The sequence below is a fragment of the Alligator sinensis genome, unplaced genomic scaffold (assembly GCF_000455745.1).
Source record: "Alligator sinensis unplaced genomic scaffold, ASM45574v1 scaffold165_1, whole genome shotgun sequence".
Taxonomy (NCBI): Eukaryota; Metazoa; Chordata; order Crocodylia; family Alligatoridae; genus Alligator; species Alligator sinensis.
This window is the reverse complement of record NW_005842054.1, coordinates 394,474-421,541: the sequence shown is the minus strand read 5'-3', so window position 1 is coordinate 421,541 and position 27,068 is coordinate 394,474. Positions and strand designations below refer to the sequence as shown.

At 43.0% G+C, this 27,068-nt stretch overlaps 1 protein-coding gene across 1 annotated transcript in view; it reads right to left on the bottom strand.

Moving 5' to 3' along the window:
• The window catches only part of LOC102384942 (doublecortin domain-containing protein 5), a 96,521-nt gene that overhangs the window by 14,414 nt on the left and 55,039 nt on the right, over positions 1-27,068 (bottom strand). Inside the window, 8 exon segments of the mRNA XM_025203352.1 lie at positions 1,709-1,888; positions 4,756-4,892; positions 6,863-6,964; positions 14,570-14,722; positions 21,295-21,463; positions 24,624-24,827; positions 25,542-25,721; positions 26,299-26,469. Of these exon segments, the coding sequence (XP_025059137.1) occupies positions 1,709-1,888; positions 4,756-4,892; positions 6,863-6,964; positions 14,570-14,722; positions 21,295-21,463; positions 24,624-24,827; positions 25,542-25,721; positions 26,299-26,469 (1,296 nt within the window).

The following is a 27,068-nucleotide window of genomic DNA, read 5'->3' as shown; positions in this document are numbered from 1 at the left end:
ACAATACCCAAAATACCCATGAGAGCAATTCAGAAATTTCAGAAAGAGAGAAAGACAGTCCTTAAAGTATCTGTATGCGTGTGGGGGGAGTGGAGCATATATACTCACTGGGCATATCTACAAGAGATGTTTTACTACAAACTAGCATAGTTTACTGCATAGTAGACATGTGCATCTACAAGTGGTTTATTGCACAGTAGCACTTGTGTAGATACCTGACCAGGAGCAAATCTGCTTCCAGGCAGCCAGCCATCACGGGGCAGGAGATTGCTCCCTTCCCACAGGAGCTGCCTGCTCCCAGGGTTGGTTCCGCCACTGGAGCCCAGACAGGGACTATGTGCCCCTGCCCCAGCAGCAGGGAGCTCCAAGCCCCTCCCTGCTTTGAGATCACAACTGGGGAGTGGGGACTGGGAGATCTTTATCTCCCAGCCCCCATTTTGCTATCATGATTGGGGAGAGCAGGGGACTAGGAGATCCTTATCTGGCAGCGCCAGCTCTGTGACAGCAGGGCCAGTGCTGGGAGATCCTTATCTCCCAGAGCTAGGGCTCGAAGATAAGGATCTCCCAGCACCAGCCCCATGACTGTGGAGCTGACACTGGAAGATAAGTTTACTTGCAAGTAAACTGATTTTGGATCAAATGCATGTGTAGACATGCCCACTGAATATTATTATTAAAACAATGAAAATTAATACATATGTTTTTATGGATTGGATTACACCTCACTGAAACTGGGGAGAAGTGTTATATCCATTGCGATTTATTTAAGGTAGTTCTAAGAAACTACTAATCCTTTATTGAGTCAGACATCTGAAACAAATAGGGGACTCCAATTAAAATACAAGCATGTCACCAACCAAAATAAATGTGAAGCCTCTGAAGAATCTGGACTATGAGGGGAGAGGGGGTTCACTGGATACTATTTGAGTAGAAGACGAGTGTATATTATAATAGTATGTATATAGTATATTTTGTAATCACTGGGCATTTACATGAGCCCTTATGGCGCAGTAACAGCCCATGCTGCACCGTCTGCAAGGAGCACAGGTATTTTTAGCTGCTACATCACCGTAACGATGTGCTATATCAAGCAACTGCACTGCTGTGGTGATGTAGCTGTGGTGTCATGGTTTTTGTCTGCCAATGCTATGTCACCGTAGTGTGTTGCTATGGCGATGCAGCATCATGTGTAGACACACCCAGTGTATATGTATATTGATAATAATTACATTTTGCCCATATAAACATTGAAAGAAAGCTGAGAAATATCCTGGCAGTCTGACAATGCACAATACAAGTTGTTGCCTTAAGGGAACAGTACATCAAACCTTTTTGCACATCATTGAGGGTTTCTGCAGATTTTTCCATTTTAGGGATTTTTTTTGGTAGCTACATTAATTTTTTGTTTAGAGTGATGTCATGGTACACATATTAAAAATATCAAATGAATTGAAGTTATAATGTGAAAAGCATGTTTTATCTTTTTCTACATTAAGTATATAATAAATATGCTAAACAGTTATACACTATGAATCTTAAGGCCAGATTTTCTGCCCACAATTCTACTAGGGGAGTCAAAAGAATTATGTAAGCAGAGAGATTGATCCTTGAAACTCCATGTTTTCCCCATAGGCTTCAAAAGACTCGGCCTTTCTGTAAGCACTTGGCAGCAATTTTGAAAGACATATTCCTTCTCCTGTACCTTTACCTCTGCAATTGTTTTCCCCCAGGCATAAACTCCTTGCTTGGGTTTATAACCATTCAAGCAAGCCCATACTCTTTTTGCAGCTGGTTGATTGTACAGACATCTGCGGTTGCCTGACAGCAGTTTAGGTGAAAATGGAGAACTTCTTTTGAACTGCAATGCTTGAACTTCTGAGAACTGTGTCTGTAATGAAAACATTTCAGAGCCTGAGAAATTAACACAATATACAATACCTTCAGAACTTTTTAAGTAAGGAAATTAGAACATACAGCCGTGCAGTTGGTCCAATAAAAGGCATCAGCCACAAAAATCCTTGCAGAATTGCTATCTAATTCAGTGTAAATCTGCAAGTGGGTTGTGACTAATGGGCAGAAACAATTGGTGACGGACAGAGGGGACAAGGCTGAACTCCTCAACGAGTTCTTTGCCTCAGTGTTCCTAAGTGAGGGGCACGACAAGTCTCTCCATTTGTGAAATGGAGCTGGTAATGGCTGCTAGGCAGCGAGGCCATAAGATTTCCTCTGTTAATACCTGCAAGGTGCTTCAAAGTCTTTGGACAGAGGATGCTGCATGAAGGCCTCCAAGGTAGTAAAAATGAGAGAAAAGTTGTTTTTTTATCTGTACAAAGGATGGTACCACCTATAACTCCACTGTATTTTACCCCATGTCTAACACGGTAACCACACACATGATTAATTGCAGGAAAAGTTTTAGGATTGACACACTGTGGTATGTGACATGTTTTTGTTCAAATTCATGTAGATGAGCACAGGGAATGCAAAAATCTAGAACTCTTGGTTCAGAGATGATACCTTATATTAGACCAACTAGGAGGAGGGGTGGATGTCGTATACTTAGACTTCAGGAAGGCCTTCGATACGGTATCCCACCCCATACTGGTGAACAAGTTAAGAGGCTGTGACTTGGATGACTACACAGTCCGGTGGGTGGCGAATTGGCTGGAGGGTCGCACCCAGAGAGTTGTGGTAGATGGGTCGGTTTTGACCTGGAAGGGTGTGGGCAGTGGGGTCTCGCAGGGCTTGGTCCTTGGCCCGATACTCTTTAATGTCTTCATCAGTGACTTGGATGAGGGAGTGAAATGTACTCTGTCCAAGTTTGCAGATGACACAAAGCTATGGGGAGATGTGGACACGCCGGAGGGCAGGGAACAGCTGCAAGCAGATCTGGACAGGTTGGACAAGTGGGCAGAAAACAACAGAATGTCGTTCAACAAGGAGAAATGCAAAGTGCTGCACCTAGGGAGGAAAAATGTCCAGCACACCTACAGCCTAGGGAATGACCTGCTGGGTGGCACGGAAGTGGAAAGGGATCTTGGAGTCCTAGTGGACTCCAAGATGAACATGAGTCGGCAGTGTGATGAAGCCATCAAAAAAGCCAGTGGCACTTTATCGTGCATCAGCAGATTCATGATGAATGGGTCCAAGGAGGTGATACTTCCCCTCTATCGGGCGCTGGTCAGACCACAGTTGGAGTACTGCGTGAAATTCTGGGCGCCGCACTTCAAGAGGGATGCGGATAACCTGGAGAGGGTTCAGAGAAGGGCCACTCGTATGGTTAAGGGCCTACGAGGAGAGACTAGAGAAACTGGATCTATTCAGCCTCCACAAGAGAAGGTTGAGAGGCGACCTTGTGGCTGCCTATAAGTTCATCACGGGGGCACAGAAGGGAATTGGTGAGTATTTATTCACCAAGGCGCCCCCGGGGGTTACAAGAAATAATGGCCACAAGCTAGCAGAGAGCAGATTTAGATTGGACATTAGGAAGAACTTCTTCACAGTTAGAGTGGCCAGGGTCTGGAACGGGCTCCCAAGGGAGGTGGTGCTCTCCCCTAACCTGGGGGTCTTCAAGAGGAGGTTAGATAAGCATCTAGCTGGGGTCATCTAGACCCAGCCCTCTTTCCTGCCTATGCAGGGGGTCGGACTCGATGATCTATTGAGGTCCCTTCCGACCCTAACATCTATGAATCTATGAATCTATAATGTGTGGTCCCCAAAATACTTATTGGTAATTGGAATAGTCTATCTTTTAGGAAGTAAAAACATGCTGCATTGTATATATATGTATATTGTATGTATGTATATTTTGTGATTAATTTTTCCACATATCTAATATTGGGGGACAATAGCTATCCTTCCACAGAGCCATAATGCTCACTGAATATTGGCTTATTTCTCATGTTCAAGTATATAGGACAGTACAATCTGTACTATGTAGACTAGTGGTTCTCAACATTTTTGACTCAAGGTATTCCCCCTTCCATAACTTTTGTGAATTGATTGGGACCTCATTTTGAAAAACTAACTTATTTATTACATATAAATATATAATAAGTGTACCTTGCAGAGGAGCTAGGTAGTGGGGAAATGAAATGTCCAGGCAAGGACTGAGCCTGAGCTTATGCTTATCTGCTTATTTCTCTCACCTTTGGGCACCCTTCAAGAGATCTCATGGCACCTCTATTGCATATATAGAGTGCATGTTCTTATGTGCAATAATTTATTCAACTTGATCTTGAAACACTTATTGAATTGTGCATTATCTTATGATTACAACACCTTTAACACATCAACAGAATACATAATATTAAGGTTACCTTACAAAGCCCATGACAGCTTTTATGAAGCATTTTCCTAAGCAAAAAAGTGGAAGTTATCTGCATTGACTAGAAATTACTTTTTTTTTAAAATTCTCAATCCCTCTATTACAATCAATATTTGATCCTTTATTCTTTTACACATTGAGACATAGCCTTAGAAGTGATTAGTATTGAAACACTAGGGTCCATTTTACTGCTATATATCTAATTGCTGATGCATGTATCTACAAGGCCCTTTTTACCGTCTTCATTAGGGTCAATAATTCTTGGGCTCCATCCATTCAAAAAGATAGGTGTGTGTAAATTTTTTTTCAAATATTGGTATACACACACACGGCTACAACCAAAAACCCAGTTACCTTGTGATAAAATTCTGAACACGAACTGCTGTTTTTAATCTTGAAACGTTCATATAAACTGTGTTTTCTATTACCTCTGTATGTTGAATATTTTCCAGGAGTTTCATCTCTTCTTGGTTTTTTTCAGTCCAGCCTCCTTCTACTACTATAGGCTGAATTGCGCTTTTTGTGGGTACTAGCACAGCTGGTTTAGAGGCTGTTATTTGTCGCCCTTTAGAGACAGAAGGATTTTGAACAGGTAACTTTATTTAAACTGGGCTTTTTTTTTCCTGATGAACTTATTCTTTTGTTGCCATCCTTTTTAGGTACTTTTAAGTCCTAAATACTAAAAGATAATTTATAAAAACAAATACTAAGTATAAATTGCAATAAAGATCAGGGGCTGACAAATATGGATGCATCACCATTCAGACTAATAAAAGAAACAAATATGTTGTCTACTAGAGCTGTCCAGATTTTCTTTTTAAATAGCCTAAAGCCCAATGTGAACAAAACAGTTAATTTAAATGCTGGCCAAAAATTCCATCCTGTAGCACTAATGTCATCTTTTTGGAGTCTGTAAAACATTTTGTTCAGCAATAGAATTATTTCTTCACTTAACAAAACTATTTATGGCCCAGAGATTATACATTTCTAAAATAATCCCAACTAAGGGAACTGGAATACTTGCTGAAGTTTAACACCCACCTAAAACAATGATCGTCACTTGATAACCAGGCCAGGTACTTGGTTTCCTAGGTGAAGTTATAGTAAAACATAGCAGCTTTTGATATACATGCCCAGATTCTTTTTTCAAACAAATTATGTTAACATGATTTCTAATAGTGGATTCTTTCAGCACAGACAATGCGCTTCACTGTTCAAATACCCACTGACAAGGGAATAGCATGCACCCAGGGCAGTCCTCTCACCCTATCTCCACCATCTGCCTCATACCTTCTGGCTTGTAGGACTTAAGATCAGCAGCAAGCAGAAGCTGGGCAGTGTCAGAGTGCAGCATAGTTTGGGAGTCTCTAAAGTAGCAGTGGACTTTGCTACTGTCAGAGGGGAAATTTTCATCCCATTTGTTTGCCATTGAAACCCATACCCGGAGTGCAAAAAAAATGCTGATGTTGGCAGCAAGAACAGGGTCAATTCTCCACTGCTGCTCTATAAAACTGTGATTCCAAGAATGCCTTGAATTTTAGGGTTACCATACATCCGGGTTTTCCCAGACATGTCCTCTTTTTTGGACCTCTGTGCTGCATCCAGATGGGTTTTTAAAAATAAAAGCAAATGTCCGGGTTTTCTGCTGTCCTGGACTGGATGCTTGGAGCTGGGAGCAGCAGGCAAGGTGACTGGCTGTTCAGGGTCACGTGTTCCCCACGTGGGTTCCAGCAAGAGATGGGGGGGCGGGGGGACAGAGAGATGCAGGAGCTGCTTCAGCTGGGGCAAGGAGCTGTGGATCAGGAGTGAGGGGCATGGGGGACAGGACGGGTTACTGTGGTTTGGGTCTTCAGGGTACTGGCAGCACCAGGGGGCTGCAGGTTGGGAGTGAGGGGCACCAGCAAGAGGTGGGAGGCAGGGTACTGCTGTTTGGGAGTGAGGGGCACTGGCAGAGAAGGGGTCAGTGGGTCCAAGGTGAGGGGCAGCAGCAGGGCTGGGTGGGGGTGTGGCTCGTCAGTGAGGGGCAACAGAATGGGCAGGGGCAGGGCATGTCACTGCCTCCCTACCGTCATATTCTCCCCTCCCCACCTCCCTGGCAGGTGTCCTTTTTTTTGGACCTAGAAATATGATAACCCTACTTTATGACACATGTTGCTTTCCCAGCAGCTTCCTGTACCCAGAAAGTGCAGGCAGGGTGAGGTGGGCCCACCCCCCACCCTTCTAGTGCCCCTCTCTGTAGGTGGCACCCACAGCACGTGCCCCATTTGCCCACCCTGTTATGCTACTGCACACCAACACATCATTTCTGGCATCAAAATCTATGTAGATGGACCCACACCTAGATGGAACTACACTGAAGTAAATGTAGCTTTGCACATGCACAGTTTAAACAAGTCCCTGGATGGATTTTACTCTAAAGTATGTCCCAACAACAGTTTACTTGCATAAATTTGGAAGGAGCACACTCATATTTGAAAATTAGAGCTATTCATCATAAATAAAATAGCACCTAACTGAATGAATAATGATACCAACCTTGCAGTTGTCACATTTTGTGTTTCATGGTATTTAGTTCAGCCAAAATTCTGTCCTTCTCAAACCAATTTTGTTTTTCTTGCTTCTCTACCTTTTGCAAAGCTGCAACAACAGAAAATTAATATTTCTATTTGCTATTTTTCATATAGTGATTGAATGCATAATTGGTTTGTATAACTGGATCTATTTCAGCAAATAGTTTTTATAAACTTAAGAGCATTAGTGAGTTACAGATCTAATATTACTCAGTTAGAAGGGACAGGGGCTAGGTACAGACATTACACCTACCATGCATTAATTGCCCAGAAAGTACTCTAAAGCTGTAACTAAACAGACATTCATGGCTTTTAGAACATTTTAAAAATAGTGGATTGTGCTCTAAGTTAAGCCTTGATGGATGAGGTATTAGACAAGAAATGTGTACAGAAGTTGCTTTTTTTGCCTTTTAAGGCATTTTATTCCAGTGCCTACAGAAGTGCAAGGCCTTATATCACTTTAAAAAAAATTTACAGCACATAAATTAACCCTTGTTAACTGAGATATTAAATTTGAAGTGCTGTATTTTACAGCACTTCAGCAGCCTACAGGGCACTTCTGCACGAGATGCTTTACTGCGCAGAAGAAAAAATTACTGCACAGTAAGCATCACTGTCTACATATGCAAATGTTTACTGCACAGTAAACTGCTTTACTCAGGAGTTAATTTGCTACCTGAAGCCTGTAATGCACATGTAGATGCTATTTGCTCCCAGTCAGCCCCACCACCAGGGGACCACCTGCAGGATAGCCCTAGGGCCATGGGGCTGGGAGATTCTCCAGCCCCAGGGATGGGGTGCCTCTTTGCCTGCCCAAGACCCTGACCCTTAAAACTCTGCAGGGACACTGGGGTCCTGGGCCACCTGCAGCCAGCCTCTGGCCAATGGGTTGTACCGCAGGGCCCAAGGCCAGCTGCAGCAGCCTGCCCAGACACTGGTGCTGGTCCCTGCCACTGTGTTGCTGCACAGCTATGTGTCCCAGATTCATGAAGTTTAAGCTGGGAAGGACCTCATGAGATCATCGGGTCCAGCCCTCCCAATATGGGCAGGAAAGACTGCTGGGGTCAAATAACCCCAGCAAAGTCCACTCTCCTTTTGAAGATCTCTAGGGTAGATGCCTGCACCACCCCCACTGGAAGTCTACTCCATAGTCTAGCTACACAAACTGTGAAGTTTTTCCTTATATGCAATCTGAAGTCTTCTTCTAGGCATTTATGACTGTTGCTCTTGGTTTTCCCCTGGGGCACACAACATCACCACACGCAGGTTCCACCTCAGCTGGAGCTCCCTCCCCTTGCAACACTGAGGCCACCACTCAGATGGAACCAGCAACTGGGAATGGGACGACATGCGGGGTATGTTACTTAGTGAGGTCCCTGGAGTCCCAGCTGACTGAGCTCCAGGCCCAGGTAGGCAAGCTTCATGCCATCAGGGCCCATGTGCAGGAGACTGATCACTGCTACAGTCAGGCTCTTCTGAAAAATGAAGAGAGAAGGTACCCGACTACATGAAGATGGACAACAGGAAGACTGACTCAGAGCCCCACCCAGGGGCTGCTTGGAAGATGGTCATCTCAGGCCCCAAGACACACAGTACCAGGGTCACTCCTCCCTTGGAACTGAACAACAAGTACTCACTTCTCACACCACCAGCAAAGACATAAGCAGAATCACTGCCCCACCTGAGCCCAACCCCACCATTCATCCTGGTTCCACGCAGCCCCGGGAGCATGAGCTGCCTGCAGTGGGACCAATACCACACAGCACAGAGCGGGGCTCTCTTTTAAAGATGGCTGCCAGCTAGGGATGCACCAATAGAGATTTTTGGGGCTGATACTGATAGCCAGTATTTAAAGAGGCAGATACCGATCTGATTTCCAATACAGCTGCCTCCAGCTGGTAAGTCTGGTGTGGTGGAAGGGGAGAGGGAGGGAAGGGGCATGGGGGTCAGATCAATGCCCCCCACAGTGAGAAAGGGGACAGGGGCAGGGGCAGGCACTGCCCAGGTGGGATGGGGGGTGGAGCCTCAGCCCATGGGCGGGGTGGGGAAGGCAGCTCCTGTTGCTGCTGCTACTTGAACTTTGGGACAGCACAGGGGGGCATGTGCCCCCGAGGTTTCTGTGTAGGGTGGGGTGGGTTGCAGCCAGGACTGCACAGGGCTCTTCTCAGTGGGGACTGGGCTGGGAGCAGGCACCAATGGCAGTGGGAGGATGCTATATCCACCGCAAATTTTGCCACTATTCTTCTCGCAGTGCAGCCACTGCCAGCCACCCGGCGCAGCCCCAGTTCAGTGCCTCATGCACTGGGAAGAGATGGGGCTGTGCCGGGCAGCTTGCGCTGGTGCCTGCTCTGAGAGGGTGGGAGCAGACTGCTGCCAGAAACAGCAAATCTGCTCAGAAATGCCCACACGTGTAGATGCCTACCCAAGGTGGGTTTACTCTGGAGTAAATTCATTCAGCACCATTTCATAGATTTCATAGACATTAGGGCTGGAAGGGACCTCGGAAGATCATCGAGTCCAGCCCCCTGCCCAAAGGGCAGGAAGTCAGCTGGGGTCATAGGATCCCAGCAAGATAAGCATCCAGTTTCATCTTGAAGGTGTTCAATGAAGGCGCTTGAACCACCTCCGCTGGCAGGCTGTTCCAGACCTTGGGGGCTCGGACAGTAAAGAAATTCTTCCTTATGTCCAGCCTGAAACGATCTTGAAGTAGTTTGTGACCATTCGACCTCGTCATCCCTTGGGGCGCTCTGGTGAACAAACGTTCCCCCAGATGATGGTGGTCACCCCTGATAAACTTGTAGGTGGCCATCAGATCACCCCTAAGCCTGCGCTTTTTCAGGCTAAAGAGCCCCAGGGCTCTCAGCCTGTCATCGTAGGGTCTGCTTCCCTGACCTCTGATCATGCACGTGGCTCTTCTCTGGACTCTCTCAAGCTTCTCCACATCCTTTTTGAATTGTGGAGCCCAAAACTGGACACAGTACTCCAGCTCCGGCCTCACTAAGGCCGAGTACAGGGGGAGAATGACGTCCCGGGATTTGCTTGAGAAGCATCTATGGATGCAAGCCAGCGTTTTGCTCGCTTTACTAGCCGCCGCATTGCATTGCAGGCTCATGTTCATCTTGTGGTCAAAGATGACCCCCAAGTCTCTTTCTTCCATAGTGCTAGCCAACATAGCACTGCTGAGCCTATAAGGATGCTGCGGGTTTTTTTTCCCAAGGTGGAGAACCTTGCATTTATCGGCGTCGAACCCCATCAGATTCTCGTCCGCCCACTTGCTGAGCCTGTCCAGGTCAGCCTGGATAACCTGCCTGTCTTCTGGTGTGGATGCTTTGCCCCAAAGTTTGGTGTCATCGGCGAACTTGGCCAGTCCGCTTCTGACTCCAGTGTCCACATCATTAATGAAGATGTTGAACAGTATGGGTCCAAGGACAGAGCCTTGGGGGACCCCACTGGTCACAGGACACCACGATGAGTGACTTCCATCGATTACTACCCTCTGGGTCCGACCCCGGAGCCAATTTTCCAGCCAGCGGATCGTGGAGGACCCAAGGCGACAATTGGCCAGTTTCTCCAAGAGGCGATCATGGGACACCAGATCGAAGGCTTTTTTGAAGTCAAGATATATGACATCAATCTCTTCTCCCTTGTCCAGGTGATAGGTCACCTGGTCGTAGAAGGAAATGAGATTGGTCAAGCAAGACCTACCCGCAACAAACCCGTGCTGGCTATCCCTTAAGATGTTGGCGTCGGCCAGTCCATTAAGGATGGCCTCTTTAATAAACTTTTCTAAGATCTTCCCCGGGATAGAAGTCAGGCTGATGGGCCTATAGTTAGCCGGATCCACTTTCCTCCCTTTCTTGAAGATAGGCACCACATTGGCCTTCTTCCAGTCTTCGGGCACTACACCAGAGCGCCAAGAGTTTTCAAAGATCCGTGCTAGAGGCTGGGCTATGATGCTCGCCAGCTCCTTGAGTACCCTGGGGTGAAGATTGTCAGGGCCGGCTGACTTGAAGGTATCCAGCTTCTCAAGATGTTCCTTCACAAAGTCAGCATTAATGAAGGGCAAGGGATCACCCTCACCTGGACTTCCCGGCCCTGTAGCAGGCATGGGCGTCCCATGGGGCTGATGAGAGACTGACGCAAAGTACCTATTTAATAGGTTGGCTTTTTCCTGGGCGTCAGTTGTCAGTTGCCCCATCTGGTTCAGAAGGAGTCCAATGTTGCCCCTGCTTTTCCTCCGGCTCCCCACATATCTGCACATGTAGATGTGCCTAGTGTGCTTTAAATAACTTCTGTACACTGGTCAAATTTCTGAGCAAGCCCCAGGAGGTTGCAGAGTGCCCCCTGCCTCCTAGCCTGGAAAATGCAGGGAGGTTCAATGCACCCCTCCCCACCAAACACTTCATTTTTGTCAGGTCTGGAAGCACCGTAATTTTATAGTGCTATAACAGGTGCTCTAAATTACAGCACTGTAAAACATGCATGAAGAACTTCTGTACACACTTTAATGAACTTTCTGTTACTGATTTATCAAATGTCTGTGCCAGAACCCATTGAGGGTTAACTTAGAGCACGATTACCACCACCCGTGTGCAAGGTCTGTGGACAGAGCAAATTTGCTCTGCCTGAACACTAGGATGGCCCCGCCCACCCCAGCTCTCGCTGATCTGAGTCAGTGACAGCCCCTGATCCCAGCCCTTCTTCCTCCCTGAAGCCAGCTGTGAGCCACAGCCTGGCCACAGGGAGTTGGGGAAAAGAAAAGGGGGTCTCTACCTGTAGCTGCTCCATGACACACTGTTGTCTGGCCAGAAGAGCATTGGGGAAAAGGGGTCTGGGTTCCTTCTCCCCACAGAAGCTCTGGCCAGGCAGCAGTGCACCATGGATCCAGGGCTACTGTGGAGACACTGAGCCAACCCCCTTCAGCCCCCCACCCCCAGGCAGGCTGCAGTAAGCCCTAGGGTCAGGGCTGCTGAGGGGAGACTGAGCCCAGACCCCTTTTCCCCCAAAGCACCCCCAGCCCCAGAGTGTGCTGCTGCCCACCTGAGGAGGCTGCAGGGGATGGGTCTGGGCTCTGTGTCCCTGCAGCAGCCCTGGCTCCACAGTATGCCACAGCTCAGCTGGGGGTGGCTCCTTCACCCCAGCTGCAACCAGGCACTGCAGTGCAGTGCCACTTTTTGCTGTGCCAGGAACTTTGGCAGGAGGGATTGGTAAAGGAGCCCCCTGCCAGATGCCACCCCCCCAGCTCCAGTCTGGGTGGGGACAGGGCTGCCTGCCACCCCCACCCCCTGACAGCAGGGTGCTGTGCTGTAGCTCCTGGTTGCAGTTGGGGGGAAGAAGCCTCCCTGCTGGGCAGGTCCCTTGCAAATTCCCAGTTCAGGTCTTAGTGAGGGCTGGGCTAAGCCCCGCTTCCTTCTCCCCACCCCCAGATGCAGACAGGAGCAGCAATGAAGCACTGCTTTTTGCTGCACTGGGAACTCTGGCAGGGGAGGGGTGGGAAATGAATATCCCTGCTATAGGAGGGGCCCGGCCCTGTCTCCCACCAAGACCCAAGCTGGGAAGCTGTGGGGGGCAATCCTGCAGGGGATCCTATTTTCCACCCCCATGCTAGAGTTCCCAGCACTGCATTGCTACCCCTGCTGGCTCTCTGCAGGGAGCAGAGCTTGGGATTGCGCATATGTCCATGTCTGTCTCCAGCTTGGCCCCAAGCGATCATGCTCTGGAACCCTTCCTTCCTCCAATCTGTGGCAAATCCAAATGGGACAGTTACTCTCAGCTCCCATCACAGCTCCAGTACCCCTCCAGCCTGCCACTACTGGCACTTGGCAGATGGGCTCCCCAACCTGGATCCAGACCTCTGCATCCTAACCCAGCATGGAGGTCCCTTCCAGCCCTGCTTCTCTGTGATTCTCTGATTCCTGACACTGATAGAGCAGTGGCGGGGGGGAACACTCATATTGGTGATTCTCTGATTCCTGACACTGATAGAGCAGTGGCGGGGTGGAACACTCATCTTCCGCACCAGGCAGCCAGTCAGGGATGGCTTGCTCATTTGGCTGCACTCAGGAGCTTCCAAGTCCATAGGGCATGCTGGGAAATATGGGGGAGTTCCTCTGGGACCATCTCACTCTGCCCTGGGCAGAGTGAGACTGAATGGCAAATGTCTGTTTGATTCCTGACACTGATAGAGCAGTGGCGGGGTGGAACACTCATCTTCCGCACCAGGCAGCCAGTCAGGGATGGCTTGCTCATTTGGCTGCACTCAGGAGCTTCCAAGTCCATAGGGCATGCTGGGAAATATGGGGGAGTTCCTCTGGGACCATCTCACTCTGCCCTGGGCAGAGTGAGACTGAATGGCAAATGTCTGTTTGGTTCAAATGCACTCTAAATTATGGCACTTTAAGTGAAGTTCAAGAGTTAAAGCACTTTCACCATGGGTTTTTTGAACATCTGTACTTAGACAGGGACTTTGGAAGGGTCCTCAAAAGAAACTATGGGAGAATGTAAAGCTTATGAAATATCTTAGCAGAACAAGACACAAAAACGTGTATTAATTGAATAAATATAGTACTTCATTTACTCTTCCAGCATTGATAGAGTAAGACTATTTTAGACCATCTTGTTTTAACATGCACCTATGAATAGAGGGATTTGCATTATCAAAATGATAATGTTCAATTAATTCTCAAGGTATCAGTAAATACCTAGTATCATGCCTGAATAAACTTTCAACAGTTCACTTTATTGTCAATGTGGAATTCCATTGATTTTGTAAGTTTAAATTGAAATTTAAATATTAGCCAAAGGGTTAAAATGATCTCAATTATGGTTAACTGGCCATATCAGTCCCTTTAAGAACCCTAACTTAAAGCATATAATTAATTTTAATCATGTGAGTCATGCAAATGACATAAATATGTGTTATGTCATCATATCAGCATAACTTTTGTCAGAAAAAGTGTGTTTAAATACTTTCCTCACTAAATAAAACATTTTGGATTGGAAAAAATTTAGAATCTGCTTCAGTCTCTTTTCCAAAAGTGTCCATAAAAACTACTTTGCTACTTCCTGTGTATGGTAGTAGCCACATTAAGAAACCAGTAACACTCATTATAGATTTAGGATATTTAGTTTAAAAAAAAACCCCCCAAAAAAACAGTTTCACAGGAAAAGAGTAGGAGAGACCTCAGACCATCAACAGTCCCTGAAATAACAGGGACTTCATAAGATAAAATATGCCCTGATGATCCTATGACCACGACCCACATTACAAAGGCAAGTCAAACAAACAGTCTACTCATTCTTGCCCTTTGAATATGGAGGAAAATTCCTTCCTAATCCCCTGGAAATCAGTTTAAATATGAAGAATGAGCAAGACCCAATAACCAACCACTTGAGTGGTATACCACTAGAATAGGAACACCACTACACCCCAGACAATCTCCATTTTCAGCTGTAGCCAACATCTGATTATTCCAAGGAACTTAAAAACCCTCAAAAGTCATGCTATGTATTGAAGAAGAGCAGAGGGAAGACCAATGGAATTATTTCTTAGCCCCTAAAGGTAAAAAGCAGAAACCCTGAAATATGGGTTCTTTCTGAGCTTGGCTTAAGGAAACTGTTTGTTTCTACGTAACTCTATCCTTGTAAAGAGGTGGAAAAAAAGAACTCATACCATTCAAAGGCAAAAAAGGCTCTCCACAGGAAACCCAGATCTCAATAGGCTTTCTGAGAATGTTGGTAAGCAGAGAATCATCAATCATGTTCAAACTTTCTGGAGTTGCCAGGCATAAAGCCGATTTTATCTTCTCTTTCTCCATTTGCTTATCTTTGTATTTTGAGAAAAATATCAACAGTTTCTCTTTATATCACTTCAAGATAAAATGTTTATGCCATCTTATTAGTTTAATTAAGATTACAACTTATGTTTATACACTGGCTATGAAGCAATAAAAACTCAATTAGCTAGAGTTACAAAAGCTTAAAGATACCATTTTTGGAGCAGCATTAATTGGTAATGTGACATGATGGAAGAGACAAGGGGATGGGGGTGTGGCCTTTGTTAGTGACTATATACTGACTATATATTTGAATGTTTGTAATAGTTGCCTATTCGCCAGTTTAGGAAGAAGACAAGATTCATCTTCTTATCTAGGCCATTGTTTTGGCCTACGTGCGGAAGGTCCTGACTTTGCTCAAAGTTTTAACTCTTGAATTTTATCTTTAGAGGCCTTTAACAAAGTTAACCTAAAAAGGACCCTTAAGCAAACATCCCACATTCCAAGAAATCAAACCCTAGGAGCCTTTGAAAAGACTGGAAAGAAAGGAAATTCCCCAAAGTATTAAAATAGTCAACAAAAGAAACTGATTACCAAGCAAAAGAATCTGTTGAGTAAGATCTGAGCCCAAATTTGGGAGTAGTGACAGGTTTGGGTAGGAGGGGCCCAAGATGGCAACTCACTCAATAAAAACTGTAACCTACTGTCCCAATTTGGAGGTAACCTCACTTGCAGAACATCAAAGGAAGAATCGCAAGTGTAGGCCGGATCAGACTGATCACCTGAACCACCCTCTCCGTGAACACGAATCTCTTAGTTCACGCTGAAGCTGCAGAGCGCCCAAAAGGGACTGAAGGAAGGGGACTTAGTCCTATCAGTATTGAGGCCAGACCATTGAAACATATTGCTGAGGCGAGCCTGTTGAGCCGTACTACTGAGGCCAACCCATTAAATTGTACTACTGAGGAATGAAACCATATTTAGGTGTTTGGCTTCTTGGAATTCTAGGATTGTAAGTATATTATGAAAAATAATAGTATTGATTCAAATTTAACTTTTAGTTGTAATTGTAGTTGTTTTTGTAATACTAATTCTTATAGCATTGTTTGGGAAGGAAGTGCATTTGGAGCATTGTTTCTGATATATGTAGTTATTGTGTTCTTAATGTTTGTGGTATTTCTTAAAGCTAAGCAGTGTTAGATGCGTAGCAAAGAATTTTAAAATAAAATTGTGTTGTATGAATTAAGAGTGTAATCATTGTGAAATCGTGCAAGTAGCTAAAAATTTCCCCAGCCAGTGCATCAAATGAATCAGTAAATTGTGTGGGATTTTCTCTATTCCATAACCCACTAGAGACATATACATTACAAAGTAATTTTATGTGTAGGAAAGGAAATGGTGTGCGTAAAACCATGATGAATCTCAAGCATTAATCTTTGAGGATAAAGGAAGTGTACAAGTGAAAATCACAGGGGCTAGAGAGAGAAATTACACAAACTGGTATAAATGATCAAGTTCAAATCTGTAACACAGCAGAAGTTCAGTGAACATAAACCACTTTCAAAATGTCCAAAACTGGTTAGGATAAATCTGGATGGATGTATTATCAGACTTAGCTGATTTAGGTTAAATCGGTTATTAAACTTCTGTCCCAGATCCCCTCCAGCTTCAAGCCATCTTCTCCAGCTGAGCAGGGATGCATGCTCTTGCCCCACCCCCTTCCCCAGCTTCTGTCCTGGGCCACTGAAGGCATGTGGCTGCATTTCTGGAATCAAATGTGAATGTCTGTTCACTTGCTTATTGGTTCAATCTACACAGCTTAGACTAAGCTGAAACGATTGAATTGATTCCACCTTGGGCTTTTGGACTGTTGTACTTAGCCAAGAAGGTTAGAAAAGTAAATATGGATAAGGACTTTTTGTGAGAGTTCTCTATCTTTTGGAAGAAAACTCTCATAAACCCACTCTATTTACCTATTATATTAGTTATTGTATAGTATAATACAGTAGTGAACTCCTATTTACCTATTGTAATGGAAAGAGCAAGATGCTGTAATTAAGAATGTGTCCTGTTTTACACTGAAACCAGGAGTTCAGTCAGTTTGCCTGATAGAGAAAATATATTTTCTCTAATTTTAATCATATCCTCTCTGAATAAAACTGGAATATTCTGAGCAGTTTCAGCAAAGTCAGTTAATAGGGTACACACAAGCAGCATTTCTTAGGAACACTGATCTTGAGTATTCCCTCCCTATCTTGCCATGCTCATACTATTTCACATCAACCTCTAGTTGAATTTCAGCTTTTTGCAATGTTTTGATGTAATAACATTAAATAAAACATTTTAAAATGTTGGCTTTTTAAACAGAATTAAAAACCATGGTTTTTGTTGACCAGCAAAAGCAGTCATTGTTTATAGCATGAAAATGACATATATTAATGTTCATATAGCCCTTCGGCTTCTATCACTCAGGGTTATGATATGGCTAAATTGTATGGCTCACAAAATAAAATGTTAAAACACAAAAGCATCCAATATTACATTTCATATTCCCCTGCCCTAATCAGAATCTGACCTAAATATCTCTAAAGTTTTTGGTTACAAGGCTTTATACTAGTGATTTTATTTGCAAATTTATGTTCAGTAGAGGCACAATGAATAACTACAGGCAACCCTCGCTCAAGACTGTTTCACTTAGCGCTATTTCTCTATAATGCTCATTTTAAATTGATACCTGATTCCACTTAGCTCTCAGTGAGTTTCATTATAACACTGCAGTCACCGTCTTGGGCCATTAAAAGCACTTGCGGTTGCCATTTTGGGTCATCAAATACTTTTGGTTTCATTTAATGTTCGTTTCACTTAACGCTCGGTTTTTCAAGAACCAATTAAGATGGCTAAGCAGGAGTTGTCTATATAGTATTTTGAACTAAGTGTAGATGTTTTCCTATTTTTTCAAACTTTCTTCATGTATTCTATTTTTATTTGGTTCAACTTTCCCTTCTCCAGCTTTACCCTCTTTCATGTATTTAAGTATCTGATTTTAACCTACTAACTTTGTGAGAGGGATTTATCTTTTCTGCATTTTCTCCTTTTTCATTTATTAGTTCTCCAGGCAGCATGCTATCTTACATGAAGCCTCTCATTAGAATTGGCTCACTTTGTATTAGACATGATTCTATTTCTCATCAAGTTTATAAATTGTTAATTCATGAAATCAGTTTTATCAAGGCAGATTAAGATGATCTAGGCAGCCTTGAAAAGAATCACTGAATAACTGGTACCCTTCCTGCCTGCCCCCTTCCTAGTACATCATTGACTAGACCACCTGTTTTTTCATCTTAGTAATGTGAAGGGATATCTAGCATATAATCAACTCTCTATTATCAGCTTTCATTGAACTTTAATATGTTTTAAGAGGGAGTGGAAGACAGTATTGATTATCTGAGGGAGAGAGGACGTAGTAGCAGTCACAGGATCAGATGAGGAATGCATGAGTATGGACAGAGAGAAAAAATATTAAAGGCTACAAATTAAAATAAGAAATTAGGAAAGGGTAAAAAATGGTAAACTAGCAGAAGTTGGGGACAGAGCTAAGGAATTAACCCTCAGGGGGCTATTTTCAAAGGCACAAAGGCATGCCCAACTGTCACTGAACTTCAAAAGTAATTGGGTGTTTAGCTCCCCTTTGTGCATTTGCAAATCTCCTCCTTACATCTCAAGCTGAATTTCTCTCCCACACCTCCTTCTGTTTGTACCTTTAAGGCCCACACCATTTTGTCTTCCTGGAGCTCTCAACAGAATTAGGACACATGGAGGCAGAGCTCTACTATTGCATATAACTAGAAGATGACCAGTAACTTTGTAGGGTTTTTCTTTCCAAAGATCCTTAGCAATTTAGGAACACTTTTGTAAATAGTAATCATGGACACTATACATGCTATAACTATATAATAAAGAGCATTGGTAATATTACCATGCAAAACAAAATTGGATTTCAAATGGAATACATGGCACCATCACAGAAGGGGTAGTTTTATATCATCCAAGTAAACTCGATAACATGTAGTGTATTACACCTGAAAGTGCTCCTTATCCCATGAAGGAATATTGCTGTAGTGTTACATGAAACATTTGATCATCTTCAGTCACAAAAAAAGAAAAGTGATTCTGACTTACAGACCTAAAGTGCATGAGCTCTAACACATTATTTGTCATACATAATAAAGCAACCTACATATATTAATTTTAATAGCCCCAAAGGTAACTGCAGATTTTCTGCATAGAAAATTATTTGAAAATCTTTTTTCCCTTATAAGCCATATACTCCTTGATTCAGGTGTGGATCCAGAGGTTGCACTCCCCACCTTTCAAACAATGATGTGGAAGCAGCAGTCAGGGGCTTTAAGACCCCCAAAAAGACAAGGATTCTCCCTTCCCTCCCCTGCCCCCACCTTCACTGCTGTCTTGCCTCCCACCCTTCAATGTCATACCTGTCATTGCTGCTGCCCTCAACTAATCCAGAAGCATCTCCAAAACTGCCCCTAGCTTGCTCCATCCAGGCTGTACAAGGAGCAGATTCTCCCTCCTTGTATCTGTTCCTGGGCTGGTGGGGAACACAATAGAAAGGGAAACCTGCCTACCATCACTGATATCTCCAGCTGAGCCCAACTCTCCAAGCAGCTGGTACCTGCAGTCCTAGCTGGAGCCAGGCAGAAATGGCAAGGACTGTAGTATCTCCACTCCTCCCACACTCCAGAAGAGTAGAGAGGGAGTAAGGGGAATGGGAAGGAGGGAAGGTGCTGCTGAGCACACAGGGGGAGTAAGCAGGGTGCAGCTACCTCTGCAGACCATTTTTTTTTAAAGTTCACATCCCCTTTTAAAACTCTTGCATCTAGCTCTGCCCCTGCCCTGATTCAATAAAGTATTTAAGCACATTTACTTAAAACTCACTGAAATACCTGGGTTTTAAGCTTGTGCTTACATTCATTATTGAATTGGGTCCTTGATTCTTGTAATTAATTCTAGTAATAAACGATATGCAGTAATTATTAGCAATAAGCTCAAACAAAAGGTGAGGAACTAAATGCTTCCAAACTTTGGGATAGTCATAATCCTGAACTATATCTGAATTTCAGGGCTGAGGTTCTGTAACAAATAGTAAATTCATTTATTGCTAAAATGGGGTTTGTTACATCTTTACTAATATTTTCTACCTCTCTCAATATATTAATAGATAAAAATGGAGTTGCCACTTCAATTCTTCCTTTTTACCTGCTTACTCAAACATATAGATTGTTGCATATTTACATATAAACCTATCAAAAAGATAAAATGTAATTGGCATTGAGCAATTATGTTGAAAAGCCTATAAAACCCTCATCTGGAATATGTCACCTTGTATACAAGTAGTACCATATTTACTCTCTTACCACATGCCCCCCCCAAGAAGATATGCTCCTGTTTTCAGAAGGGAGAGTGAAGGAAAGAAAAACATTATTTTTGCCAGCAGCATAAATATAGGCAGCTGTAGTAGGAGGAAGCAACAAATGACTGCTTTGTTGACCCCTACCTGCTGGCTGGTCATGGACAATTTTTCCCTGAACAGCAGCATTTGCAACAGTAGGTTCTGCCCCAGTAGCAACTCAAAGGTGTCCTTTTAACAAAGTGAAATGGTTGTTGGGGAACGGGGAGAAAAGGGGAAAGAGATGCTGCACAAGCTGAAGGGATAGCCTTAAGCTGCTGCTAACAAACCCCACTGCTGAGGGAGGACCTGTCTACAGCCAGCCAGCAGCTAGGGAGTTAAAGCAGCTACAGCTGTCCTATTGCAGCTGGCAAGAAAGGAAATACAGTGAAGCCCAAGCTAGGGTGCCAGAAAAATCACCTCCTGAATCAGCAGGAGCTTCTGTAGTATGACCTCTGCTGAGGGAAAGAAAGTAATGCTCAATGTGCTACACAGGGACCACAGAATGAGCATGCAGGGCTCCCTCACTGCTGGCTGTAAAGCCCTATGTGCTCACTGCACTGCCCATGTGTGGTGCTCCTTTCTTGTTCCTGTTCCCCTTGCATAATCTTATACTGCAAAAGCTGCTATTATCCTATTTCCTCATTTAACATGCTCACCCCAATTTCCACCAAATGGCTTTTGGAAAAAAGGGATGTGCATGGTATGTGAGAAAATACGGTAGCCTTCAATTGGTTTCATAATAACTTGACATTTATTTAATGGAAGCTTACCATTATGGGTCTGATTTACAAATCAGGGTCACATGCAAAAAAAATATACTACCAAATTAGCCTACACAATTAAGTATCTAAATTAAAAATTTATACAAGTAAACAAGCAGCTAGGCAGTAGCTAGTATGATTTGTACATACAATAACAGTAGTTATATTCTTAAATTAAGCACCCGATAGGTATAGGACTCTATAGAAATCAGCTCAAGTTTCTTCACTTTAACATTTTCCAAAATTGATATTTATATATAACTAATTTTTGTTCAAATGAAATATATCAAAAGGAGCACAATACAAACAAAATACACATGCAACTTCACTACAAATTTACGAATTTTTTTAGATTGACTTTTTACCTTCCACAGGCAGAATAACCAAGACATACCTTCCATTGCAGTTGTCTCTTCACATTTGTCTGAGACACTTTGCCTAAAACATTTGCTCACAGCCCATGCAACTAAATCTGGTAGAGTAAGGATTAGGGTTCCATCACTGGTGTATAGTTTGCAGGCTTTCCTGGTAAGGTCAAGTTGTCTTGTACATATGGTAAGTAGCTAAATAACACAGGAAATAATAAATGATCACACAAATAAGGTAAAATTGCTTCCTGCAGCAAACCTTAAATAGTGCATGAGCCTATGCTGCCCCTTTGCCTAAGGTAAAGTTTATCAATAGTGCCTACCCATCTCCATTTTTATTAGTTATAGTCTAATTAATTTGAAAATTTTACAAATGAATAGTCTGGTCCTATCATGAAAAAAACTTAAAGTATATTTTAGCTTGCCTTGAGAGAAGATAGGAGGATGTACACCTTATATAATACACCATGGGCATATCTACATGTGCAACAAGTGCACGTGAATAAACTCCAGAGCTTATTGCTCCAGAGCGTTTTGCTCCCAGGCACACCCTTTGACCATGTGTCCAAAAGCAACTAATTCCAAAGCAATCAGGTCCAGAGTTTATTCATTTGTGGCACATGGAGCCTGATCAGAGCGGCCCCAGCTGCCAGGAGGCTCAGGGGTCAGTCTGCCAGCCCAGGGCTGCTCTGACCAAGTTCAATGTGCTGCAGAGGGACTGACTGGGACATGAGGGTGCTCTAGTGTGGGGCTAGCTAGCAGGCAGCCCCTGCATTAAAGCACCCTCCTGCCCCAGCCAGTTAGTCCGCATCTACATGTGCATTGCTGCACATGAAAAATCTCGGCAACAGGGTAGTGCTCATATTTACAAGATAGGAGTATGTATCTACAAGTACTACCCTGCTGTGGAATTCATTAGTTTCATGCACCCTAACAGTGACACACATGGAGATGCTGAGAAGTTTGCTGCACAGTTAATTAGTCAAATGAGTAGTAAATTTTCATGTAGACGTGCCTAGTATATAGTACTTTGATAGCACAAGCCACTACTGCAGCTAGAGAATGAGGGTAAGAATATACAGCACAATGGAAAACACAATGTCCTTGGGCAACTTGAGTCCCATTTATAGTCCATGCTTAGTGGCCTATGTCTACACAAGATGCTGACTGCACAGTAGCCCACGACTACTGCACAGTAGCATTGCATGGCAGCAAGCATGACGTGGTGCTACTGCGTAGTCTGGGCTACTGCACAGCCAGCATCACAAAAAAAGCCATTCAGTGATGCTACTAACAGTAACTGTAGTTACTGCACTGCCATTTAGTACTTGTTTATACATCTAAAGTATATACAAGTATATCTCAAGTTTATACATCTCAAGTTTATGCCAGTACTAAATGGCTATGCGGTAACGACTGCGCAGTCAGCATCTCATGTATTTCCAGCCACTATGGACTAAAACATTTTTTCAGGTCACTACTTCTCAAGTTAGCTCAAGTGGCATGTCTCTCATTCATGCTGATTGAGCACAATTAGGACAAGCTTATTTTGGATTCACTGGCGGACCTTTTTGAGATGTTTGCAACCAGGGCCGGAGAAGAGTCAGAAGGATTTATTTACTACCTTGAACAAAGCAAGATTTTTTGCCACATTGCAAATGATTATTTATGAAGAACACTACAATAATATGGAATTCCATACACTTTCATTCATTGGCTGCAAACTATGTATTTGAACTCAGCTCATGTTTCTCTGGTCAATCAAAAACAGGCGTCAAGGCCAGTTACTCTAAATTAAGAGGTGAAACAAAGGTGCCTGCAGAAGCTGCTGGTGTACATCTTTGCCATAGAGCCTTTGACTACTGGCAGAAAGGGTATAGGTAAAAATGAGACTGAGAGAAGACAGTCACCTTCAGGACACAAGAAACAGGGATCCTTTCCTCTGTGTTGTGGCAGTTGCTGATAATATTTCAGTAATGGCCATGACTTCAGAAGCCATGAGAAACGCTTGTTCTGACTACAAGGTTATGAGAGTAACTTAGGGGACTGACTATGCCTTTCACAAAAGCAAAATTGTGGCTCAGTGGCAATGCAGAATGACCTTTTCCTGCTTAAACAGTCTAAAGAACATGCAGGAGGAGGAAGGAAGCTTGAAATATTACAGCTTTACTTCCATGAAGAAGGCAGAAGAGTGGCTATAACTGTGAGAAGGCCCTTGAGGAGAAAGAAAAGGTTGTGGCTAGAGTGGTGGGCTCCCACCATCTTGCAAAATTGGTCTTTGTTCCTACTCTTATTGCTCTACAAATCGGCATATCTTCTGCCCAAGGAGCAACTTATGGGGAAGCTGGTGGGGTTATTTTTCTGAGTATGGGAGAGATAGAGATGCAACTAATTATCCTATGGTGAAAAGAGCCATAATCTCTAGATAAAAGGTGCATGATGGGCTGGCTCACACACCCAGAGGTGTTTATGGTGTCTATTTACTCATTTTCACTATCAATAGGTACAAAAGCTTTGGGAACTCTCAATACAGTCAACAAAAGTCATTGTCACAGTTCATGTGTCTTACATTCTTGAGGAGGGAGCTGTGATAGAATAGACTGGGTCAGGCTATTGAGCAGGAAGAGCACCATCCTGATGTAGGTGATGTGTATTTCTCAGACATGTCAAAATTTGAATCTTAGCCTAAACCAGAGTTAACATAACATACAACTGATCAAAATCATAATGTATCATAATGTATGACCAACCAAAATTTCTTTAAAATGTTCTAAATTTATAAGCCTATATGGTAGAAATATCACAATTTAAAGTATTATTACATGACTGGTACTATAAGAATGATTTAATGCAGTGGAGCTCATCCTGTGCCACCAAATTTCTAGACTCATGGGAGCCCTGTGGACAAGCTGACATAGCTCTATGCACCAGATTACGCTGGCACATGGGGATGGCCCATGGCCAGATCTTGTGTGGGGTCGGGCCACAGCCAGATTTGGCATGTGGGTCCAGATAGCAGGCCAGATTGCACCCATGGACCACATGCTGACTCCACACTGGTTGCCGTTTGCAGACAGATCTTTCCCATGGGATCCAGTCTGCAGACTGGAAGGTTGAGCACTGTTGGTTTAACGTCATGGGTCATGTCCACTATGGCTCCTCTAGGTTTTGAATATGATTGGGAAAACATGTGGTAGGGATGAGACCTATATATATTTGAAACCCCAGAAATTCATCATGTTAAAAATTTTAGGTTTGAGATTCTGATTGGGGTTCATCTAAGTCACTGACGTGGTGTTTGTCCTTTCCAGTACTACAGCCATTATGCTTATCTCTGGGGATGAGTGCTACTTACCATAGGAAATGTAGTAGCAATGATTAACTGCCCATTTCGGTAGCCAGCTCCATTTCTGTATGCAATTATTTTTACTGCTTTCTGGTTCATAACTGCAGAGATCTTTTCTGAGATAGTTTGTACAGAGACTTCAGTGTGCAGAGATGCTAGAACTTCTTTTAAATGACTCAGGGTGATTTCAGCTTCCAAGGTGGATAAATCAGTCTTTTGGATATATATATATAAAAAGAGATCAGATTCAATCATGCTATTGCTTCTATTAAATCAATATAGAAATAAATTTCTTTTTAATGAAGCCCAGGAATTTGATTTAAAATGAATTCAGTCAACTATATAACTTGCTGAAATATGGGACATGTTAATATCTACTGTGCATATACCTTTGACGATCATATTGAATTTCCAGGTATTTTTGGTAGCTTTGACTTAGCCATTATTTGTCAAATTTGACAAGAGACAGCTATTACAAATTTTTGTAGCAGAGCCAAAACGTTTATTTTAAAGATCAGTGAATATACATGTGCATATATGTGTTTAGATAAAGATGAATCAGTTTTCAAAGATATCTCCACTTACTGCATAAAGACCTCCTACTAATGATCTACTACCAATAATATTTACTATACTGTATATGCAAAATTTCTGAAGACAAAATGATGCCCCATAACATAGGGGATGCTTCAGATCCATGATAAAGAGGAGGAGGGTATGCTGATCATCCCTGCCCCTCTGCCCCCAATTTCCAGCAGGATCTCCAGATCCTCCCATATCTGCTCATTAGCAAACAATGAAACTGAATCTATATGCAGGTTTGAAGTTTGTCCAAATACAAATTACAACAGTCTATGTAAATTTTCATTTTATGTTATAAACTTGGGTCTACTGTACAGCTAATAAAACAAAATAAAAAATACTAACCTTTGTCACTTTAACATACTTAAAAGGCCCCAAAGAGGAACAACTTGTTTCTCCAGAGGCACAGAAGAACATGCTACCTGGGGGTAAGTTTTTCAGTTCTTTCTTTCCTCTTATAGTCCTTGCACAAGCCAAACATATCATCACTTTCTGCTTTTTACTGGGTGAAAGAAAACAGTAGCCCTAAAAATAAGTGGAAACAATAATTTCAAGGCTTTAAAAATAACCAAACTGTTGCACAGCTGAATGTTTTATTCAGGATTTCCTTAATATGTATCCATACTAACCTCAGCAAACTTTTTTGATGATGCCAGTTTTGATACCTAAATAACAATTGTTCATTAGAAACGGGACAAGGACACAAATGCCTTTGTATGTTCAATGCTTCCAACTTCTCATACCATGACATGGATTTGATGTTGGAAAAAGCAGTGGTGGAATAGTTCCATTGTAGGAAAAAGACTGGTAATGTATTTTACTTACTACAAGTCTCCTGATTAAAAAGGTATTTGATGTCAGATTTTCTCATTTTCTTATGATGTCAGACTTGAAACAACACAGCTTTCTACAGATAAAACTATCCAATACATTGCTTTGCAAAGTGCTATTTTTCAGTAAGATAAAGAGAAATGTTTGACATACACGCACATACATGCACACGCACATGCATACACCTACGTACTCTGTACAGCAAGTTGCATTCATTGAGAGTTAAACTTCCTTATATATACTTACATGACTGAAAAAATATATTACTTACAGGCTGGTCTATTTTCTCTTTATTAATAACAGAGAATGTGCAAACAGAAGCATGATTTGCTGCTGTGATTTCCTGGTCTAGCACTGTTCTGTAAAAGGCACTAAATACTCCGGTATTTCCTGTATAATGCCACTTCTGATTGGCAGCTCCATTGCTGTGTTCTTTATATTTCTGTCAGAACATAAAAGATAAATTCTTTTGCTATGTTTTACTGTCAGGATGTTCAGTACTTGGCAGGAATATCTTGTGTTGTTTAAGAAAGAACCCTGTTTTACAGATGAGACTTCAAAATCTTAGGTTGTGTGTGTTCTTTGGGTGACTGTTAACTATCCCACAGCACTTTAAGTAAGTTTACATATATGCTACAGTATCTCTGGAAAAAAAATTCCCTCCATTCACTGTTCTATGGTGTGTTGTATATAACTATAATCTTTCACCATGGAGGTGGCTGTATTTTAATAGTAGTATACATGTTAAGGACCTGGAGGACAAACCTTATGAGGAAACACTAAGGGATCTGGGACTCTTCAGTCTGGAGAAGAGAAGACTGAAGGGGCACTTGGTGGTCATCTATAAGTATGTATGGGGTGAATATAGGGAGCTGGGAGATAAAACTGTTCACTAGGGCACCCCAGGGGAGGACAAGGAGCAATGGCCATAAACTGTTAGAGAATGGTTTCAGGTTGGATGCAAGAAAGAAGTTTTTTCCAGTAAGGGTGACCAGAATCTGGAATACAGGTTCCCCTTGATTTATGCAGGTTCTTTATATG